General features: G+C 43.9%; 2 protein-coding genes across 3 annotated transcripts; one reads left to right on the top strand and one right to left on the bottom strand.

Annotated features, from left to right (window-relative positions):
- The first annotated feature begins 1,085 nt into the window (after nucleotides 1-1,085).
- Nucleotides 1,086-16,412, top strand: ssbp3b (single stranded DNA binding protein 3b). 2 transcript variants are annotated; one of them, XM_075485211.1, is made up of 18 exons: nucleotides 1,086-1,272; nucleotides 1,978-2,050; nucleotides 2,217-2,278; nucleotides 2,360-2,444; nucleotides 9,950-10,039; nucleotides 11,121-11,195; nucleotides 11,428-11,490; nucleotides 11,917-11,980; nucleotides 12,081-12,154; nucleotides 12,268-12,332; nucleotides 12,415-12,463; nucleotides 12,731-12,766; nucleotides 12,888-12,942; nucleotides 13,035-13,096; nucleotides 14,384-14,462; nucleotides 14,578-14,606; nucleotides 14,702-14,803; nucleotides 14,929-16,412. In XM_075485211.1, exons 1-18 carry the CDS (start codon nucleotides 1,217-1,219, stop codon nucleotides 14,956-14,958), a joined length of 1,149 nt encoding a protein of 382 aa, XP_075341326.1. In that variant the 5' UTR covers nucleotides 1,086-1,216; the 3' UTR covers nucleotides 14,959-16,412. The 2 variants fall into 2 exon arrangements, with proteins under 2 accessions (XP_075341326.1, XP_075341327.1); XM_075485212.1 differs by lacking the exon at nucleotides 11,121-11,195.
- Nucleotides 16,413-18,272: 1,860 nt separating this feature from the next.
- Nucleotides 18,273-21,272, bottom strand: dio1 (iodothyronine deiodinase 1). Its single transcript, XM_075485210.1, has 4 exons — nucleotides 20,848-21,272; nucleotides 20,632-20,775; nucleotides 20,060-20,259; nucleotides 18,273-19,542 (listed from the first exon to the last, which is right to left on the bottom strand). Exons 1-4 carry the CDS (start codon nucleotides 21,182-21,184, stop codon nucleotides 19,477-19,479), a joined length of 747 nt encoding a protein of 248 aa, XP_075341325.1. The 5' UTR covers nucleotides 21,185-21,272; the 3' UTR covers nucleotides 18,273-19,476.
- Nucleotides 21,273-21,475: the final 203 nt, after the last annotated feature.

The following is a 21,475-nucleotide window of genomic DNA, read 5'->3' as shown; positions in this document are numbered from 1 at the left end:
GTAACGGTATGTGCAGTTTTTAAGGTGGAACTGGAGTTGCCTCTAATTCAGGGGAGATGAAAGCGCCATTCAAGGCTGTGGACAATCTTAACTCAATTACTCTTCTCAATTTACCTTTGTTCACAAAGCCAACTACTATGAGTCATCTCGGGGCACTTTAGATATAAATACCTGACAACTTCTAAAAACGCTGTGACTGTTATGAAACACAGATCTAAAGGGCAACGACACTAGTAACGTATCTGCATTATGAAAAAAAATCAGAAATACTGAGACATGGACACGTTCTTTTTACAACACTGAAATCACTTGGGCGCTGGGTAGACATGTTACTGTAGTTTTAAAACCAAAAAATATTTATTCTATTCAGGCTTGAGCGATTTTAGCTGCTTTCCGCTACTTCAGCGTCTCCTCTTTCTTCATTTTTGAAAGGCATATGTTTTCAGGTGGTGGCAGGTCTGAACTACAGTCTATTACTGAGGTGCCATCTTGTTGCAGTATGTACAGTGTGTGTTTTGGCATTGTCCTGCAGAAATAAACAAGGCGCTCCCTGAATTACCTGTTGTTTGGAGGCAGCATGCTGTTTTTTTTTTTTTTTTTAAGAAAAGCATTTTTCTTCCTCGTTTTGAACGCTTGATAATTTTTTTTACTGAACCCTATTTTGCCCCTAACATAGTTTTGTTTAGACGTGGCAAAACCAAAATACTTTTCTTATCATATCACTGATACATACAAAAAAAATAAAAACTGTAAGAGCTTAAGCTGTCCGCGTAACTTTTGACGTAACGTCTGAATATACTTGATGATGGATATTGTAAGGCATGGTATTTTCAGTATAAAATAGTTTCTACCTATGTATTTTTTCTATATCGTTAAAGGTTTTTGGAAAATGAAAAACGGAACAAAAGGGCGAATTGGGGAGAAAACAATTACACGGAAACCGATCATTTGCGCTCATTGATATTAAAACTACCAACGTCAGAGCTGTAAAACAGCAAGCACAAAAGGGCAGACCTTAAGGCCGTTGACGCGTTTTGATTGGTTGTTGGAAGCATCAGTCACAGAGGCCCCGCCTCTTCCCTCCGGACCAGGCTCGGTTGAGTCGTCGGATTGAGGAGGAGTGTGGTTGGAGTGCGAGAGGGTCGCGGCCGCGATGATCTGACAGATGAAATAGCGAAAAAAGAAAGAGAAGGCGGGCGTCCTCCCACACAAAACAATGTTCCCCAAAGGCAAAGGCACCCCGGTGCCGTCGGACAACCAAGCACGAGAAAAGTAAGCTCTGAAACGTTTATTATTCTGTGTTTTTCGCCTCGTAACTTGCTCTCTGTTGTTTGCTGGACAGGCTAGCAAGAGGCGATTTCCTCCTACCGAGAATGGAATTGAATGAACCGCCTTGTCTGCTCGCCATTCTTCCTCTGTGCTGTGTTTCGGCTGCTTTTGGCATATTGCTGTGTTTTTACACATCCAAGGACGATTCCGGGTTCAGTTTAGTTGTGTTTTAACCGGCGGGTTTTCTCATATTGTCGCGATTATTCAGAGGAGAGCACGAAAGGGAGAAAACAATAACATCACCGCGCTACAGTACATTGTTTTCTGTGTTGCGCTCTCTGGATTGGCTTCGTTTTATTGCCCTCAGCCCCATCAGTGCCATTAAGATACTGTACCTAGCTAATCTACAACAGGCTGGTGGTGTTTTTTTTTTTTTTTGTCTTTCTAATTGCAGTTTTCTAGCTATACCTTTACTTTAGCAGTTTCTTTCAACACTCAATATGTAGTGAATCTTCACCAGGCTTGGCTTCTTTTCCAGTCCCCATTTAATTTTTGGCATGGGCTGTTTGGCAGCCATTGTTCACAGGGCCTTGTACCCAGTTGTAGTCACTAAGTACCCCTAGAGGAAGGTTTGGCCAGGTGTTTGGCGATCAGATTGAACGTGTTTGGTGAATTAAACTCCAAATGACATTGTTTTGTTCCATACAGGTTGGCTCTTTACGTCTATGAGTATTTGTTACACATAGGAGCACAGAAGTCTGCACAGACATTTTTATCAGAGGTATGTGGAATTTGAGGTAAAAGTTCAACCTCATTATCATGCCTTATTTTTAACACATAGTTTTTTATTTTCTATTTGAATGTGCAGCACTGTGCCTTAAGCAACAGTGAGGTAAAAAGCATTTTGTTAATTCCTTGAGATAATTACTGAAACTCCACTTTCATAGATCCGATGGGAGAAAAACATAACACTCGGAGAACCCCCTGGATTCCTACATTCCTGGTGGTGGTAAGTCTAGTCTCTTCCTCATGCAATGTCCAGAGGTTGTTTGGGTGCTTCTGTTTACTTCATGACCTGTCTTGTCTACAGTGTTTTCTGGGACTTGTATTGTGCTGCACCAGAGAGGAGAGAGACATGTGACCACTCCAGCGAAGCAAAGGCCTTCCATGATTACGTGAGTAGTGCTTAGTGTGGAGCTGTTGCACATAATGCTCTGTCTTCTGCGTCAGAAGACAATGATTTTGCACCCCCCTCCTAGCTGAAGTGATGCATACAACACTTTTTCAGCTCGAGTTGAATTTTTTCCTTACTTATTTTTGGGGGTAAACTCTTAGAGCAAAAACGCATTTAATGCCTGCCAGGCAACGCTCGAGTCCTCGAGGGTTTGGTCGTGATCCACCTTAAAAAGAAAGCACTTTCATTTCTGCCATTTTTTTTTTTTTTATGTGTTTTTTCATATTGTTTCAGTAGCTTAATCCATCCAGCGATGCTTAACCTAATTCTATTTGTAACACTTTTCTTTTTTTAATCTGCTGGGTTAAATGATGCACTAAACAAAGAGGCTTCTGGGAAAATGCTGCTGATGTCAACATGTCCTGAGTCAGACCGGTCGAGTGCTCTCCTCCTAATTCTAGCTCCCCTCCTCCGTTGTGAAGATGAATAGGAACCCCACTGTATGTTCTCCACCAAATCTTAAGAATTTCTTTTTTTAACAAGGATGTCCAGCTGCCTGCGAGTGTGACAGCTCGAGTACATGTTGAAACATATTGCCTGTGGTGACATAGGTCGAATGTACTCGAAGACGAATAAACCATAGAAGCTGCCGCACGCCCTCACTCCATGAGATATCACTCAGACCGTGTGCTTCATTTGGTTGTGCATTGCTCCTCTACTGTGTTTGCATTAAATAGGTGTTTTGCATGCTGATATTTATGCTATTTTGGAGATGTTGTCCTGTTGCTGCACCGTTTCCTGCTTTGACTCAGCATTCAAAAGAAGAACATAAAAAAATCCTGCAGATCAAAGAAAGTGTGAACCACTTGTCAGTGGCCTCTGTCGTTCTCTTCTTTGTATCTCACAAGCCTTATCTTGGAAATTTGGACAGATGTGACGATGTTCTTGTAGATAAAACAAAAAGACTATTAATAGTTTGCTATATTAGCACAGCAGAGGCATTAGAGGTTAACGAGTCGTCTCAGGGCGATTGATGCAGAATGCAGTTTGTTGGCGGGTCAGCAGCATGTGAGGCAGCAGAGGGTTAAAAAAAAAAAAGAGAGAGATGTTGGTCATGCTCCTGGCAGATAGGGTTGTCAGGGTAACAGGCCTCCTGATCTGGCAGGTGACCTGGGATCCAGGAGAGAGGCTTCAGTGTGGCTCTGCCCTTTCAGTCACCATCTTCTTATTTTTCTTAATAATTTTCAGTCTTCCAGAGAGAGTAGGGCACTTCACCTTCTTCACGATAAGGGATTTCTTTTGGTGTCTTGTTTTTAGGCAGGATATTCTTTTATGTGCAAAAGTGGAGCTGATTTCAAAATGAGCTTTTTGGTGAAATAATATTTTTTTTGCACGTGTGTTACATTGAACTGTAAAACAAAAGGTGTACAAATCTTTTAGTGATTTTTATTACCCCCCACCCCCCACTTCTTTACATTTAATCGTTAAAACAACCCCAGAGTGTGTTTTTTAAAGGGAGGAAAAACACAACATAAGCCTTTAAACTCTCATGCCTTGGTTTGGCTGAGAACATTTCCACCGAAGACATAAAACAAATGAGGCAACAGTAAAACACCAGCGCGTGCTGCTGTGGTGTGGAGCTCGGAGAGTTTCAGTGTGGTTAGCTCTCTGTAACATCTTGTGGTTGGCCTTCGCTCTGACGCTGGCTCTCTTTGTGATTATTTGGGGGGTCAGGCAAGTGTGCGTCTATGTGTGTGTGGACAGTACTAGTTCTTGGACCCTAGTCTTTGTCTAGGTGTGGGGGAGGTGAAGGCTGCTCTGTCAGCCGGCAGCGCTTGTAAAGCCCCGGCATATTCACACTGGGCCTGCCGAACGCTCCCTGGGGGCTCTGTCGCCATGGCGCACGGCTGATTGATGGCTGTCACCAAGCTAAGGGCAGATTGGAAAAAGGAAAGGGAGTGGCATTATGGCATATGCCCAGCGTCCACCACAGCCGAGGCGCTGAGGAAATAAAGCGAAGAGGGGGTTGGGGGAGATTAGAAGTGGAAAGGACCTGCTAGAAGTGACTAGAGAGGGAGAAAGAAATTCAGTCAGGATCCAGACTGGGTTTTATGATGTTGATTGATGGTTAAACATTTACAAGCTAAACATAGAGGCTGGTTTCTTTTGAGCATGGGTTCCAGTGGAAGAAGTGAGGATAAGAGCGTGCTAGAGGCAGCAGATGGGTGGTCTGTGCTTGGGCACAAACATGGACATCATTTCTTCTTTGTCCACTTTGAATTCACCCATCCACATTTTTTCTTCTTTCTGGTTTTGGTGTCTGTATATGCCCTTGCTTTTTAACAAATTCCCCAAGCTCTCGCTCATCGCTACGCTCCTCTAAACCCCCCCCCCCCCCAAAAGAGATCCGCCCCCTTTGTTTCTGCAAAGGGGAACACAAGCGCATCCGCCACCATTCTGCCCTTTCGTAACCTCCTTCAGTGATCCAAGTATTTATTTGGCTGAGATTGCTTTGTGTACTTTTTAGTACACACGTGTACATGCGCTGAATCATGGTGGGGTGGGAGAGCGGTCTGTGTTATACAAGATCCCCTGGGTAGTTGTAAGGAAGGCCCCAGACAAGAGACCCATCGCCTCAAGCAAGAGCTGAGACATCTGCCTCTTTCCGGCACAGGAGAGTCTGTGGAGAGATGAGGCACATTTCCACCGAAAGCAGCATCAGGCTGCCTGGAACAGCCCAGCAAACACAGCTGTGGGCCGTGATAGAGATCTAACTTAACATGCCTGGGAACTGACCGTGCACGTAGCTTTCTCAGTCTGGCTAACACTTTCTGCTCCCGTAAGATGGTCTGCAGATTATTGGCATTTTTTGTCGTGACTTTACGGCCAGTAACTTAAATAAAAGTAGTTTTATTCAGTTATTTTTGATTAAATTTCTTTCGCTGGCCTCATTCCAGGAATTGGCTGCTCGTGAGTAGAGGAGCAAAACAAATGGCTGTTTCTGTTTCACTGCGGTGAGCCAGACAGTGGGTATGCATGAGCTTAAACCAGTCGAGATCAGCGGAGATCAGGAGATCAGCCTGTGTGGATAATAAATAGCAATGTTAAGATAATAATACAACGCACATTTTCCTGGACTCTGAATTTTTTGTCAGGGGAGACGGTACTCTGGGTGCTATTTTAATGCAGTCAGCACAAGTGTGAATGTCTCCATAGACTTGGTCTAATTAACACCGATTGAGATACCAACACGACTTGTCTTTGTCACCGAGAGCTTTTCTGCTGATATTTTAGATTGTTTGTTTGTCTTGTTTAAAAGTTTGAAACGATAATTACATCGACTGAACCAGGAACATATTACAGAACTTCATTAATGTGTAAATGTACACCACGCTCACATCCTTTTTTTTTTTTTTTGGTTATTATGGGGTTTTCTTTGTAATCTGATTTTATTGTTTTTGTTAGATTTTACCTGCATTATCTACTCAAAACAAGCTAAGACAATGGATAAAAAGCCACTGCACTCTAACTGTAATATTATTAAGATGATAGATGAAGCTTTTGTGAGTATAAAACGACAGCCCACAGCCAGTGAATTGTGTGTGTGCCCCAAAGACGGCATGTATATAACGCTGCGCCGGATATTTTGGCATTTGTTTTACTTGAAGCAGCCGACATTGGTCTGTGGTCCTTTTCTGAGCTGCAAGACACGAGAAAATGATGTCATTTTTCATATGGGTGCATAAAACAGATAGAATAATGATAATAATGAGGGCAGGTGAAGCTCTTAGAAAGCCACGTAATAATGAGACGAGGGGGAAACTGATCGTCCGATCTCAGTTTGTGCTGTTAGTTCCTTTAATAACCATACAGCAGACTTTAGCTGCCAAAAAAAGAAAAGAAAGAAACTAAAATCCTCTTTTTATATACATTTGTAGGCCGTTTGTCATTTTCAAGTCAGATAGAAAGTGTAGTTGGTCTCTGTGGTTGTATTGAGTCATCTGTGTTCGGTCTACTTTAAGGAGTTATCGGAGCACGCATGCCAGGGGTTTTAGCGTCATAGAGATCCTTATGTTTCAAATGGTATTTCTTGGTTAATTTTATACCGGCGGGTATCAGCTATAAAAAGTGTTGATTATGACTCAGTACATCTCTGTAGTTTATCTTTTTTTTTTTTTTTCTTGTTTGGCACATTTTCTACTGACAAAACCCATTAGAGAAATACAGAAATAACAGTATGTGCCATGATGATGACCATTACCAATACGTTGATGTTAAATGTTTTTCATCTGCTGATGTATAAACTCCTGATTTATAGCTCTTTGCATGTTAAGGTCCAAACATTTCTTACCCAGTGGGAGGGTTGCACTTGCGTACAGATGTATTCAACTTTTCGGTAAGTTAACTAAGGAGAGTAAGTCAGATTAGACAGTTAGCATTGCCCCAAACTGCCTTGTCACACTCCTGACGGTTAAAAATGCCTGTATGTTCCAAATGGCTCATATCAGAGGGGTGTTACCTGTCACTTTTTCATCTTCGTAGAACTCTGTTGGCTTGTCTGTCGTTGGAACTTTGCCAAAAGGCGTTTCGTTCTTTCTTGATCTGTGAGGATTTGAACATCTTTTATGGGGATTGGAGGGGGGGGGGGGGGCGGGCGTTGTTGTAACATCTGTGGGCCTTCCTTACTGCCTACAGAACTGCGCATGAATTTTCAGCCATGTTGTCGTCAGTGAAAGTAGTAAAAACTGCCGAGACGTGAAAAGCAAGCCTGCTGTCTCTGCAGTGAGAAGCGAGAGAGCTTCACACGCATGCTTCCCAGCTGTGGCACGCCTACGGCTAAGAACACAAGGATTCTTTAAGTTTGTCCTCTAATGAAACGGATAACAGTACCAACTTCATGACGTCTGTCCAATGCTGACACACTGTGCAACTCTACTTCATATTGGCTGGTTGAAATTGGGGAATTTTTCCACAAAAAAACAATCGGGCGTCTTAATTTGACCTCAGGAGAGGCATGCACGGCACAGAAAGAGTTAATTACAGGTATTGAAGAAGCTGATGGATAGTTTTCTGTGTGCTTGATGTATGTCGTGCCTCTTCATCAAATCCATGGAAGGTACGTGAGTGTGTGTCTGTTTGTTTGTTTATTTATTTCTAAATGAATGAAATGATGTCAGGTCAGCTTTGAAAATACTCCCCCTGTGTGTTTGTACACCTGTCGGGCCGCGCAGGTTGGATAAACGAGTAGATGGGTGACTGTAGTCAGTTAATTGTGTCAAGCAGGGTGTTGTCCTGACCTCATCCTTCAGCATGCATATGGACGACTTGTCAGGGCAGCTCAAGGCTTGAAAAACAGGTTGTGTTTTACATGTGCAACCGTTGGGTTCCATTTTCATCTCGCATCATCCTGCGTGGGGTTGACTTTGGTATCGGGTTAAAACAGCATTTATTGATTGCTTTAGCGGGAAGTGTTTTTCTATATTTTCTGATCATTCATCTGATGCCTACACGCGTCTTTTGTGTGACTGATGCTAAAAGTCACCGTTCAGGGCTCTTAATGTGTTATCCAGTAAACTCGTAACCCATGTCGTAGACACACCGAACTAAACATCTGCATCCACAGATGTGCAGTCACACAGCCATTAAGATGCTATGGTGTGTATATATCAGATTGCTGGTCTTGTTGTCTGCAGAATTATTGTTTCCAGAGGGATAAAAGCTTAATGAATGTGTGTGGGGATCGGATGAGGCAAAGAGTAGCAAAACGAATAGATAAACCGATAAAATAAATCATGATTGTGAGTTTTTGTCCCCCCCCCCCCCTTTTTTTTTTTTTTTTTGCATTTCAAGCATACGTAGCATACCTGTTGATTAACTAATGTTCATGTTATTGCTTTGATCTGTTCTCACAACGTCATCAATGTCGTGCGAGTGTTTCAGTGTGATGGCGACACTTTTACAAAAAATTAAATGGTACATGCTTCTGTACTTAAGAGGAGGCGACGTGATTTAAGAGAAAAGTTCAAACTGTGAGCGGACGTCGCTTGTTCCTTGGAAGATGCCCTCGGTGACACGTGTGGAGCACACCTGTTTGTATCCCAAAGTAATATAGTTTAGCATGAATTGATGTATGTGCTGTTTTGTGTTAATGTTGCATGAGCTGCCCTTTGGTAAATACTGGTGTGTGTGTGTGTGTGTGTGTGTGTGTGTGTGTGTGTGTGCATATTTGTAAATTTATGAACCATTGGTTTAAAGTCCTCGATGTAATTCTATGCCAATTACGATGCTGAAATTAAAGTGCCTCTGAGTCTTACTTAATTTCATTTAACATCTGCACCAATCCAAGTGGTCCACTTTAGGACTGGGGATCAGATTGGTCTTCAAACGGCCCGGTTTGGCAGGCATAACTGAGCTGGCACGTAATCTGAAGACTTACTGGGATCTCCTTGAATGTATACCTGCATATCTGTAGCAGTGAATTGTAGACAAGTCCTCAGGTGCAGGGTGTGCTCCAGGATTATAGCCGTGTGCTCTACACCATCCAGTAAAGAAATTTGGGATTTGAGTTGCCTGTTTCCTTCTCTTGGTGGGGCCTGATGAGACGTGACTTTTCCCTTTGGCCTCACTTCTCCCCCGACTGAGGTATTTCACAGTGGCCCTGCAGTGGCAGCCTGAGCAGATATAATTAGGGAAGGTGCAGTCGATAAAAGGGAGTGTGTTGGCTTTCAACCAGTGCTGTCTGTGGAGCTGCTGGGCTCTGGAGCTATATGCGAGTGTGGATGCTTAAACATCCATTCTTGTGGTGATCATTGGTTGTTTGCCTACATTTACACTACAGTATGAGGGAGCTTTGCATTAACAAATGGGACTTGGGGCACTCCTCTTTCCCCCTTTAGCTCTTCGCTGGAAGCTAAACCCCACAGCTCTGAAGACATTAGCTCATCTCGGATTGCTTCAGCTGCAAGGGAAGAAAAACTCAGTCAATTAGGAGCGTGTGACCGAAGCAAATGGCACATTAGTGAATTAGGGCTGCGGTTTGAGCAGGAAATAGGCCCAGCTTGCCCCTGCTGTGCAGCAGCACTTTGGAGCCACTGACTCAGTGCATCCCACTGATACTTATCTGATCCACTGGATCCTAATCAGCAGGGCTCATACCTCAATAAAGACCCCATTAATACCTCACTGAGGTCTGAGAGGGCGGCAGGTCAGTTGGCTAAATGCTGTTTAAACAGGAAATGCACGGAATTTTCTTCACAGGTCTGGACAAGGGTCACAAAGCCAGCTCATGTTAACCCACTGAGAGCAATTTCAGACCGACCCTCAAAGAGTGCTGGATTCCTCGTTTGCTTTTCTCGCTAGTCGAGAAGCGACAAAGTAAACCTTTCGATTTGCGTCCTGCCAGTAGTGAGGCAGAGATTTGTGCTGTGAGAAAGGTAGAAAGCGTTACCAGTCGGTTACTGTTGTGCAGCACATTTGTCATGTTTTTCTTTTGCCTCCTCTTCCCAGAGCGCAGCAGCGGCTCCCAGCCCTGTGATGGGAGGGATGCCTCCCGGCGAGGGCATGCCAGGAGGACCTATGCCACCTGGCTTTTTCCAAGTAAGTCCATCGCAACGCTGACACTCACTGCTACTGCTTCAGGAATGCTCTTCAGCTAACTAAACCCCGCATTTTTTTTTTTTGTTTTCATTATGTAAAATTTCAGAAATAGTTTTCCTGTGGGGGCACAAATTGATAGATATTAACATATCACTACTTGCAGCTTTTGATGATATATTCAGAGTGTGTATTCTAGTGCAATGGGCTTCTACGTTGGTGTCTGTATTGCTTTCGTCTGTGCTCTGCTCTGCTCTGCGAACTTGTAGCAAACATCACAGACGCTCTGTCAGCCTGGGCCCCTCCTGTGCTGTAAACAGGCAGGCGTGGCCTGGCCATTTTCCCTAATGGAGAAATCGAAAGGTGCAGCACCTACTGTAAATCAATATCACATGAAGATAAAGTCTTTGCAGGCACCTGTGTGGAACAGACTCGCTGGAGGTGGAATGAAAACGAGATGTGGCTCTAAAGTCTACCAGTTTATTATGAGCTACAATCCACAAAGCGTTGTCTCGTGATGTCGTCATGCTGATACCAGAAGACAATCGATTTAGCATCTGTACATGATCGCACGTGCCCATAACGTTACATTGCAAAAAGCAAAGGAGAAAGCTCAATTAGACTCCCTCACTGTCTGAGAAGCAACATTAGCGACACATTGCCAGTGTTTAGTGTTATAAAACTAATTGCGTCAAACTTAATTGATGCTGTTAATTCAGGGAAATTAGCACTGATAACATGCTGCATGCAGCAGGCTTCTTAATGTCATGACTGACAGGCAAGAGAGCACACATCCTCTTCATCCCTGTCTCTTTTCTCTCATTAAGGCTTGTCATTTGCTTGTTATTCTCTGCTCAGTCTCCCTTTTCTTTCTGTTTGGTACATAAAAACGAGCATCATATTGTATTTTGTACATTTTTGCACCACACTTTGGTTCTTGCACTCCAGCTTTCTTCTGCCCCGCAGTAACCCTGCTTCTCTCCCCGCTTCTTCTTGCTCCCTCTTTCTCTTTTCATCTCATCTTCTCTTCTATCCTTTTTCTGTCCTCCCCCCCTTCGCCTCTACATTTTGTGTGACGCCACAGGGTCCTCCTGGTCCCCAGGGCTCTCCTCACCCTCAGCCTCCTCCCCCTAACAGTATGATGGGGCCACACAGTCAGGTAACTCTGCATTTCTCTCTGTCTTTTTCTTCTGTTTCTCTTGGTATTGCTGTCTGCAATCATTTGGGAACAGTGGTTCTCAGAGCTGATGCTTCATGCTTTTGGCATTATGCTTATACTGCTTACAATATACACACAACATGAAACTGAGATATTAGCATAGTGATGTTTTTTTTTTTTTTTTTTTTTTTTTTTGTTGAAACTTCAAGAATCAACTATGTTTATCTTCTAGTCCTTCATGTCACCTCGCTTTGCTGGAGGCCCACGAGGTCCCCCCATGAGGATGGCCAACCAGGTAGTGCTTCCACACATGCACCACTCACTTCTTTTTAGCCAAAGCGATTCCAGGGCTGATTTGAAACCATTAGCTATCGTCGAACCGGTTCTGTGTGCTACAACAGGCAAACAATTGGCCTTGAGCCAGGTGAACGGGTTTTTAGAGCGGTTTTACCTCTTTGCTGATCTAGAACGGAGCTTTTGTCAGGGGCTGGGTCAGGGTTTTATACAGAGCAACAACTTAACCTATGATTGCCTTTTTGTTCTAATTAGAGCTAGTGTGTACTGTGTAGTTTGTTGAATTCAAAGAAGAAGAAACTAAAACGGCATCAGTCTGGACATGAAACAGAAGCGGCAGTGTATAGCATCGGGTTTGTGATCCCCAGCGTAGGCAACAGTTGCAGAAAAATGCTGCTTTTTTAAAACTGAGTTTTATCCCCATTAGCCACCAGGTGGAGGACCAGGACCTCATCCCATGTTGCCCAGTATGGACCCTACACGACCACAAGGTGCTGATTTAGTGTCAATTGAGTCTATACCACCACGTTATATATCACTGAAATAATTTCTTGGCCTCTCTGTTGACATGAACTGTCCTTATCCCTCCAGGCCATCCTAATTTGGGGCCAATGCAGAGAATGAGTGGCCCTCGAGGCATGGGGCCAATGGGGCCTGGCCCTCAGGTAGGCTCCCTCATTTCTACTCTATATGTCACCATTACCTTGATGATCCGTATATGGAACTCATAATCTCCTAATTTTATGTTTTGCTTTCCCATCTCTGGTTGTCTTCTCAGAACTTTGGTGGTGGTATGAGGCCCCCACACAACACCATGGGTCCCGGCATGCCGGGTGTGAACATGTGAGTTCTCTTCATTTTGTAAGTATCATCTCAAGATTTTCAACTCGAATGTTAAAACTAACCACGGCCTTTACCTTTTTAGGGGCCCGGGGACAGGTCGACCATGGCCTAATCCCAACAATGCCAACTCTGTGAGTACTAATGCGCACAAAAACACAAGCAGAGAAAATTTGCTTCGGATTGCTCTCCGGTCCGCTCTGTGAGCTTTTGAGGTTCAGCTTGTTCTGTAGTTGTAGCCCGGGATGTAATTGTGTAGTATTATGTGTCACGGTTTCCACAGACAGTTCGACAGCCATAATGATATTAGGAAGATCGAATGATGAATGATGACAATTTGAGGTGTAGAAAGGGTTTGCACTCCCGTTCCTGGCCCGTAATGTTTGTGTCTTTGGTTTCAGATGCCTTACTCCTCACCGTCTCCTGGTGCATACGGGGTGAGAGCACATCCCGAAACCCCCAAACATTCCACAGAAATGTAGCACTGGAAGATGATACAAAGTCGTTTTTGAGTGTTTGGTTGTAATGTGGCTGTATTTTGCGATTGCTTTTCCATAGGGGGCATCTGGAGGCGGGGGTCCTCCGGGAACTCCCATCATGCCCAGCCCTGCAGGTTAGTGCTTGCTTGAACAAACCTCAGACACAGCAGCCCGTTTCATGCTTTTTCCGGCATCCAGATTACATCTATGATTGCACTTTTTCCAGACTCAAACAACTCTGGCGACAACTTGTATATGATCAACACTGGACCGGGCAACCGAAATAATGTGAGCACCTCTTTATTTAAAATCTTCTTTTTGCTGGTTTGTAGTGGTGGATGTTGCGATAATGGAGTTTACATTACAGTTGGCACGATGTTTTCGGCAGACTAGCTTCATTAAAGCAATCGGGGTCAGACATGCGGATTAAAAGGGGCTCGCTTAGTCAGAAAGTGTTTTACAGAAGAAAACAATTAAGTGGCTGTGGTACGCAGCATCTGTTCTGAGCTCCCTTTAAAGTTCAAGAGCCGTCTGCCTGTAACAAAACAAATGATCTCTTTGGGTCTGTACCATCGCAAAATAGCTCGTTTTTTTTTTTTTTTTAAATCAAATTTTATTATTTTATACCTACAAACTTTCCTACAGTTAAACGATCTGCTTTGTCGTTCTCACAATTGCAGGATATAAGATCTAGTTTGTATAAAACTGATTAATATGCACATTAGCTTGAGCTGCTTCATGTCGGTGCTAAAGGAAGAAAAACTACCAGAGAAAACACCAGATGCAGTCATTTTGTCTTTTTATATAATGATTTCCTGTTTTTTTTTTTTTTTGTATTTTTTAATGATTTATGTGGGGAATTTAACTTTCTTTTGCATAAATAGAGCCGGTCTGCGTAAAAATAAGTTCCAAGACGCAACATTAATAATTCTGGTCTTACTTCGGCACACATGTATCACTTCAGGGTTGCAATATTCATCTGGGAATGTGGAAAATTGATTTTTTTTTTTTTTTTTTTTTTTAATTAGAGGCAATGCAGATCCACTTATAATTCTGTTTATGAGTTATTTGATACCATAGCCTTCTGTTACAGTAACACTCATGGAACTGAAATGATCGCACCAAAGATAAAAAAGAAAATTTAAAAAAAAAAAAGGCTTTTCAGCCGAAAAAGAAGCCTGGATTTCAGTACCCACTCTTATTTGCTGTGAACGTGGTCGTCCTTAAGAACAGACTGAAAACATCAGCATCATGTTTGAGCTGCTTAAACCACTGGTGCTAATATGGATCCTAAAAAATTCTCAATGCAATGCACGACCCACTGTTTCTGATCGCACTGAGCAGCGTGAAGCTAATGCTAATGAACTTTAGAAACCCAGGTTGCTCTGTTGCTCTGAGCTGCTCCTGTCTCACACTGTCTCAACACCTCACCCAACCCGTCTGTTTCTTAGCATTTTTCAGTAATTAGGCAGTGGGTGGAGTTTGGGCTTAAGTTTCATTCTATGCGATCTAGATCTAACTGCTGTGTGGCTGTGATAAATAAAGTGAGTCCGTGCCGCTTTCTTCTCCCTGCAGTTCCCTATGGGCCCTGGCTCTGATGGGCCGCTGGGAGCCATGGCTGGGATGGAACCACACCACATGAATGGATCACTAGGTAACACTCCAACATGTTAAACTAAAGCAACAGACATGTTTGAGTTGCATTAAAGACACAACACTGTTCCTAAAATCACTGAGCACATACTTTGTTTTTTAAAATTTGTTTAAAGGCTCTGGAGACATGGACGGCATGAACAAGGTGAATAACTATGTTCTGTCTTTGACTTTTTAATCTTAGTTGAAGTGAAATGTTGTACATTTTTGGAAATAATATTGTGTGCTCTTTGTTTTTAGAACTCCCCAAACAATTTAAGTGGCATTAGCAATCCTCCTGGGACCCCGAGGGATGATGGGGAGCTGAGTGGAAACTTCCTCCACTCCTTTCAGAGCGAGAATGTGAGTCTCTTCTTCTCTGCCGCCTTCCTCGGTTCGTATCACTGCTCTGACGCTGAAGCTGTGCTTCGGTCAGAGGTCTGCGTGTGGCTGACTGTCTTAATCTTCTCCTCCCCGTGTTTCCACAGTACTCTCCAACCATGACGATGAGCGTGTGACCTCCCCACTTCATCCCCCGACCCAGCATTATTTGCCATCATTCCAAGGATCTGAACTCCACAACAGGACATGGCCAAAACACATCAGCGCCAAATCAGGGACAGGCGCCATTTTGGTTCGACACTTCTGCCAGAATGCATATTGGAGAAAAATCAAAATGGCCGGCGACTACTGCTCCTTACTCAAAAATGAAGGACAATTTCTCCATTTATCACAAACCCAAGTGTGACGAAACCAGCTACTGAAATGCATACATGACACGTTTTCTGTTCCTTGCAGAACCCCCCCCCCCCAGCCCGCCCGGTCCCTCTCTGAGTCCCATCAGCCTCCTCAGTGAACAGGAAAAAAAAGAAGAAAAAAAAAAAAAAAAAGGTTGAAGTTTACCTCTTGTACATTTTCATGATCGCTTTGTGGTGCAAGATGTGCAGGAAATTACCGCTTTTGTCACTTAAACACTGGAGAGTGTGCATATGCATTGTGAGCTTGGAAAATCTTTTGTCTCGTCCTTTTACTCATCGCCATACATACTGTCTTACAAATGTGGGCTGACATAGGACTCCGAATTTGCCTTTTACTCGATGGCCACCTTTACTGATAATGTACTTTCTTCTGAAGCCCGCCCTTCTATTTAAAGAGATTTTTAAGGGGGAAAATATGTGAAAGAAATATTACTTTTATTGTGACGACCTTTTTTCGCAGCATGCAAGTGCTCAGGTGGTTCTTACGATGTCGCAGCGGTCGAATTTGATCGGTTCCGGTCGCTCGTTGTTGGCAGCCAAACTTCTCCGCACTCTGAGCCGTTTGACTCAAACCGCCGGACTTGCTGTGCCGTCGACAGAAGCCAGACTTTGGCGAAGGAAGCGAGCGCACGAGTGCTGAGAATTTGTGTACAACATACTACCTAGTGCTGCTCTTCTCTCTGTGGACACCTGCTTGAAGATGTGGTGTGTTATCTCTTTACCTGCCTGTGCTTAACGCTCTGTGCTCTTCATCGTCGTAGCCTTCTGTGTTCTGTCCTTTTTTGGTTGAGTTATGATGAAAACTGGCCGTGGATGAGCCGCCTATTTTAATCTCGTACATATTGGTTGTTCATATTTCCCTCCTGTATCACTGGTCGTCCCCCTTGCCCTCCCCCCCCCCCCCCCCCCCCCCCCCCCCCCCCTTTTGCCCACCCATATATTTTTTTATATTTTGATACAAACCTTTGACTACGTATATTGCCCCAGTTATTTAGCTAGTCAAAGCTTTCTAAACTGATTCTAGTAGGCATCATTATAAACTTAGCAGCAGTCTTGTAAATGTGATGAGAACTTTTGTTTCATTTTTTTTTTTTTTTTCCTCCTGTGAACATTACGCATTATACACATCTGTCCTATGTTGCCTTTATTTGCTGATATTTTTTTATTTCAAATTGAGGAAAGATTGCTTGTTAATATAATTTTACAATAACTTATCTCACTGTATGGGTGGTTATTTTTGACTGATTAGACTTATTACCCTGCCCAAGTAAATGCTCATACACAAAGGATTTAACCATATTTTTTTTCAAACACAGTAAACGCACCATTAGCACATAATTGCTCCTTGTTGTGGAAGGTTACATGTGTTATCTCACACTTTTAGCAGACACAGGCCTAATAAGATCACTGATGAATTCACTTGATGCCTACACAGGGTGCTTTAGTCCACAGCCACCACGCCAACGAGAGGAAATCCTGGAGCGTGAGGGGAACCTCTGACGGAGGAAAAGCTCTGCCGGCCAGTGCTCCTCGGGCTTTAATATGAGAGAGGACGAGGGAAGTGTTGTTCCGCAGCAGCAGATCACTCGCAAAGGCCGGCTGAAAGACTGATGCAGAATTGACTCGATTTGTGGTCGTTTCCTCCACTTTTCCGGTGATCTCTCATATTAACAGTGAATTGGTTTTTCAAATAACAACCCGAGACGCACGCTGAGGAGAAATGCCGGAGCTCGGCATCCTCCGACAGTAAAGCAAGTCTGGCACGGCTGTCGGTGAAAATCCCAGTTTGCATTTACTGTTCACGAATGGACAGCCACCAGTGCCATCGATTCTGTGAGTAACTCGATGAGTAGAGTTGATCCTTCTGGCTTTGGAAGGACAACTTGTTGAGACCTAGGGTAACTTCACAGGTTCCTGTCAGATACTGAAAGCCAAACTTTTAATTAATTTTGGAGGCTCTTGTCCTCATTATCTCGCTGGGATTTGTCCACGACTCCCATCAGACCTCAAAATGCTGAGGGGCGCATTTTATTAAGTTACAAACACTGTCAGAATGGACCTTTATGCACCTGATGATTTTGTTTGGTCTTTATGTGAGCCAGGTCATCTGTAACTACCCGGCCCACCTCAGCTCCTCCTTCAGAGCATGAGAACCAAACCTTATCATTGCCAGTGGTAAATGGCAATGGCGTGTAGCAGCCAGATGAAAGCTTTGAGAGTCGAATTTAAAATCATGTATTAGTATGACACTTAAGGATAAAGATCTTCACGATCAACTTATCTTTTCCCGCCTTTCTGTTAGGTCCCATCTAGTTTTTCCACTTTAACTGGACGAGTAATCGTGTAAGAAAATGCACAAATGCTCTGTTCAGTATCATCAGTGTGAGTAACTGTTGTTACGTTGACGTAAGTCTATGGCATTCTCACAAACCAGTTTTTAAATTATAGCCTCTCTCGGGTTTGTCTATGAAAATGAAAAATGGCCCCACACTTCTTTAGGTGTCGCCATCCACAGCGACACATTGCCCCCTGGTGGGCTTCAGTGGACGCTTCACGTTTGGCAGGAACCGTGGGCCTCGATCTGCACTCTCTGAAAGCAGGTGGAGCTTTCTGTTCTGGTTCAGATGTGAATATTTAATATTAAAAAAAAAAAATAGAAGTCCGGGACAGTTGGGAGGATCTGACTGTGTTCTGGTTCCTGTCTCAACAATAGGAAGTCGGGCTGAGCTGCCGCTGGCGTGCCTCCACAGGATGTGGCCTGGCTGGGCAGGAGCCAAACGTACAGTACTCTCCAACTTCAGAGTCATGTAGTTAATGTTGGAAAGAGCTGCAGCGACACAAAACGGTCTTGTCCATCAGTTTCATGGTATACGTGCAAATATGAGCCGATTTCTTTTTAAACATGGCTTCTTATTTGGTGCCTGTCAGAATCGTTTGAAACAAATTACGACGTGCAGTGCTTCATTCAGCAGGGGACCCAAAAGATGCAGCCGTCTCCACAATGGCAATCATTCAGTTTTTTTCTTTTTTTAGAGGAACGTGTAAAAAAAAAAAAAAAAAAAAAGTACCAAAAATACTTATACAGGTTCTTTATTTAATGTTGCTGAAGAGAGGCTACAACAGAGACACGAGGGAAAGGAATGTAGCTTCAAAATGTAGCAACTACAACATTTTTCCATTATGACAGTACTTATCGTGTGCTTATCCACTTAAAGAGTAAACATACACAGTGTTATGCCTTCGATTGAACTGTTGCGTAACATTAAGGACACTGGACGCAGGAATGAGTTAATATGCCGAGATAAGAAAGTTGGATCTCCACAACTCAAATTCACACGTGTCCGCGGAGGTTGCAGTTGCGTAATCCAGACACCGCGCCACATTCACTGCTTCCAGATGAGACGGCAAATAAGAGCCAGGTTCTCACGTGTCCAAAAACGGCTGCGCGTCATCATGAATGCCCCGAAGCTGATGCAATAAGAAGACCTTTGGAGCAGTCTTATTCTGTTTCAATAGGTCTGCGAGAAGTCGATGAGTCATGGCGACTCAAGACAAAGACAATGCACTGAAGTCGCTTTAATAGGAACGCTGTGGAATATTTATATAATTATAAAAGTGGAGTGGGAGGAGGGAATTTCAAACCACAGATTACTAGATGAACCTCATGTCAGATGCATAAAGTCAGCAGCTGATGCTGGAGTGTTGCCACGTGTTCACACAATGTTCTTTGATCTATTTTAACTTGGAAGCCAATTGTTTGACCACGTCCTAGAAATGCTCCACTGTAACTCAGAGAGCACCTGCTTTAACATCGTCTTCCATCAAATTACAGTTCCCATAGGTTTGCGCTGTAACCATCATTTCTAAAGCAGTCTGCTGCTGAATGACTTTGGAGTATTTGTAGCGAAAGATAACGGTTTGGGATTTATACAGAACACGTCGACAACACGACAGCGGCTGCGTGCAACACAAACCCCGAGTCGACCGTTTCTGCGTTTCATCTCATCGGGCTACAGAGGCCAATGGTTTGATCTGTAGACGTCACTAAGAAACACAGAGAGGAGTTCGAGCTCAGAGGCCAAAGTTGGTGCCTGTTTCTGGGGATTACAAACGCCAACTCAATGCTGGAGTCTGTATCCCATAAGAATCTGATAAAAGCTAAAGATAAAGAGGCGTTCTATCAGTAATGTACATCGTTGCAACACGGAGGCTTCCGCCTCTCTGATGAGCCCACCCGTCCATGTGAGACTGGTGGGATGACTTCATTTCCAAACCACCTTATTTCATCTTTTGCAGGAAAGAACGCACCTCAGGTGGATCGTAGCCCCAAGGCCCTATGCCCCCCTGAGAGAAAAAGAGGGAGAAATGTTACTGATGTGCTTAGCACTTTGATTAGCTTTCACTGGAATCAGAGGATGACCGGCCCAACTCTTCGGACGCATTGCTCTGTCACATAATCGGCATTTCTCGCATATCTATGCTATCTGTCTGGCTCCGTGCCAAGAATTTCACAGTCCCTGCTCCTCCTCACGTAATGGCGCGAGCCCAGAGAGAGGCCTGAGGCCGACTTCCACATCCTCCCATTACTTAAGGTTGCATAACTGCACGCGAAGAGCGACGAATGTGCAGAATTTCCCCCCATTCGACTGTTTAGATGCCCAAAACGTTGAGTGTTGAGTGCAGTATGGCTTTAATTTACTCTCTAATAGTTCCAGTTTAGCATTACAAAGTTTTTTCTTGAAGAAAAAGCATTTGCACCCCGTTTTTTAATCCTGCACGTCGCAGCACACCAACTTCTCTTTCAACACGTTACCATGAACCATTCAAGCTATTCTAAGCCACAGTGGTGCACAGATCTCACCTTATAGAGGACTTTCCCGGCCTGCAGCACGTACAGCCTCTCAGGCTGAGCGCCATACTTTATGGCGGTGACGTTACTCATCTCATCCACGACCACAGGGCACAGGGGCTCGTTTTGAACCAGGATCTGTGCTGCAGCGAGCCTGTCTTCGAGGCTGCGGTGCTGATTTATGTCAAAGTTGTTGGTAAAGGACCAGCCATCTGAGACGGAGACATAGAAAGCGTTTCCATTGGATAGAAACTGAATGCAGGGGAGCAACATACATTAAAAAAAAAAAAAGTAAATATAATAGATCTTGTTTTAAGTTATGTCGCACATGAGCATCAGGTCCTGAAGGTTTAAAGGAAGATGATGCAGATTTCCAAACACAACTTGGGACTATTTTTCTGCGTTCATAGTTGATTTGAAAAAAAAAAAAAAAAGAAGTAACATTTGCTCATGCAGGTACGTCCTAAATAAAATAGTTCTTATTTTGAATTGGGGGAGAAAGGAAGAGGAAGAATTTCAAGGTGAGATTTCTGTACAAATGAACTCAAAGCCTTCACCTGGCTCCCCGCTGAAGACCGACTCACCTGTCGAGTGAGCCTCGGCGATGTAGACCACCAGAAAGTCAGCGACGTCGCTGAAGTCCCGGACGAGCTGCTTGAACTCGTCCAGTTTGTACATGAACGGGGGTCAGGTACAACTTCCAAAGCTCAACACTAGCGGTCTGTTCCCTGCGGGAATCAGGGAGATATCAACTGAGGCGCTCGGAGAGACAACCGGGAAAAACAACAACAACAACGCACCTTTCATGTACTTGCAGATGCTCGTTTTCACTCCGTCCGTCGTGATCACAGCCGAGTCTGGGGCTTCTCCTCCCACGAATGCCTCTTGTCTGAGTGACAGCCACATGTTCACGGAGGCGGTTTTAACGAAGGTGAGAGACATAAAAGTGAGACCCCAGTCCTCATACTTAAATTTGGGATTCTGGGTCATCGTTGTCTTTTCACCCATTTTGAGGATCAGCTTCTTGGCGAGGCTTGGTGAGAGAAAATTCACGATATGGAGCGTGATATGGAGTCCCAACAAGTAGCAAAACATACATGGCGTCACCAAATAAACCACAAACTTCTGCAAAAACATGCTGTTGTCTTCGCGGCGACAAAGTCCCGTCTTCTCGACGCCTGTTTCAGGTCTAAACGCGGTAATTAGGTGAAGTCACCTCCCACTCCGACAGACTTTGACTGCTGCTGCCTTCAAGACCCTTCTGTGTGCTCGGACTTTCTAACTAAATGCTAAACATTACCGTACTGCATGGTTTTGTTCCGTTTACAAAACGACCGTAAATTACGCGGGGAAACGCCTACAGACTTATTTGAAGAAGAACGAGAGTTTAAACCCACAGCTAAGTTTGAGCTGGTTTTTTTTTTCTGT

The sequence above is a fragment of the Odontesthes bonariensis genome, chromosome 15 (genome assembly GCF_027942865.1).
Source record: "Odontesthes bonariensis isolate fOdoBon6 chromosome 15, fOdoBon6.hap1, whole genome shotgun sequence".
Lineage (NCBI taxonomy): Eukaryota > Metazoa > Chordata > Actinopteri > Atheriniformes > Atherinopsidae > Odontesthes > Odontesthes bonariensis.
This window is presented reverse-complemented; position numbering and strand designations above follow the sequence as displayed.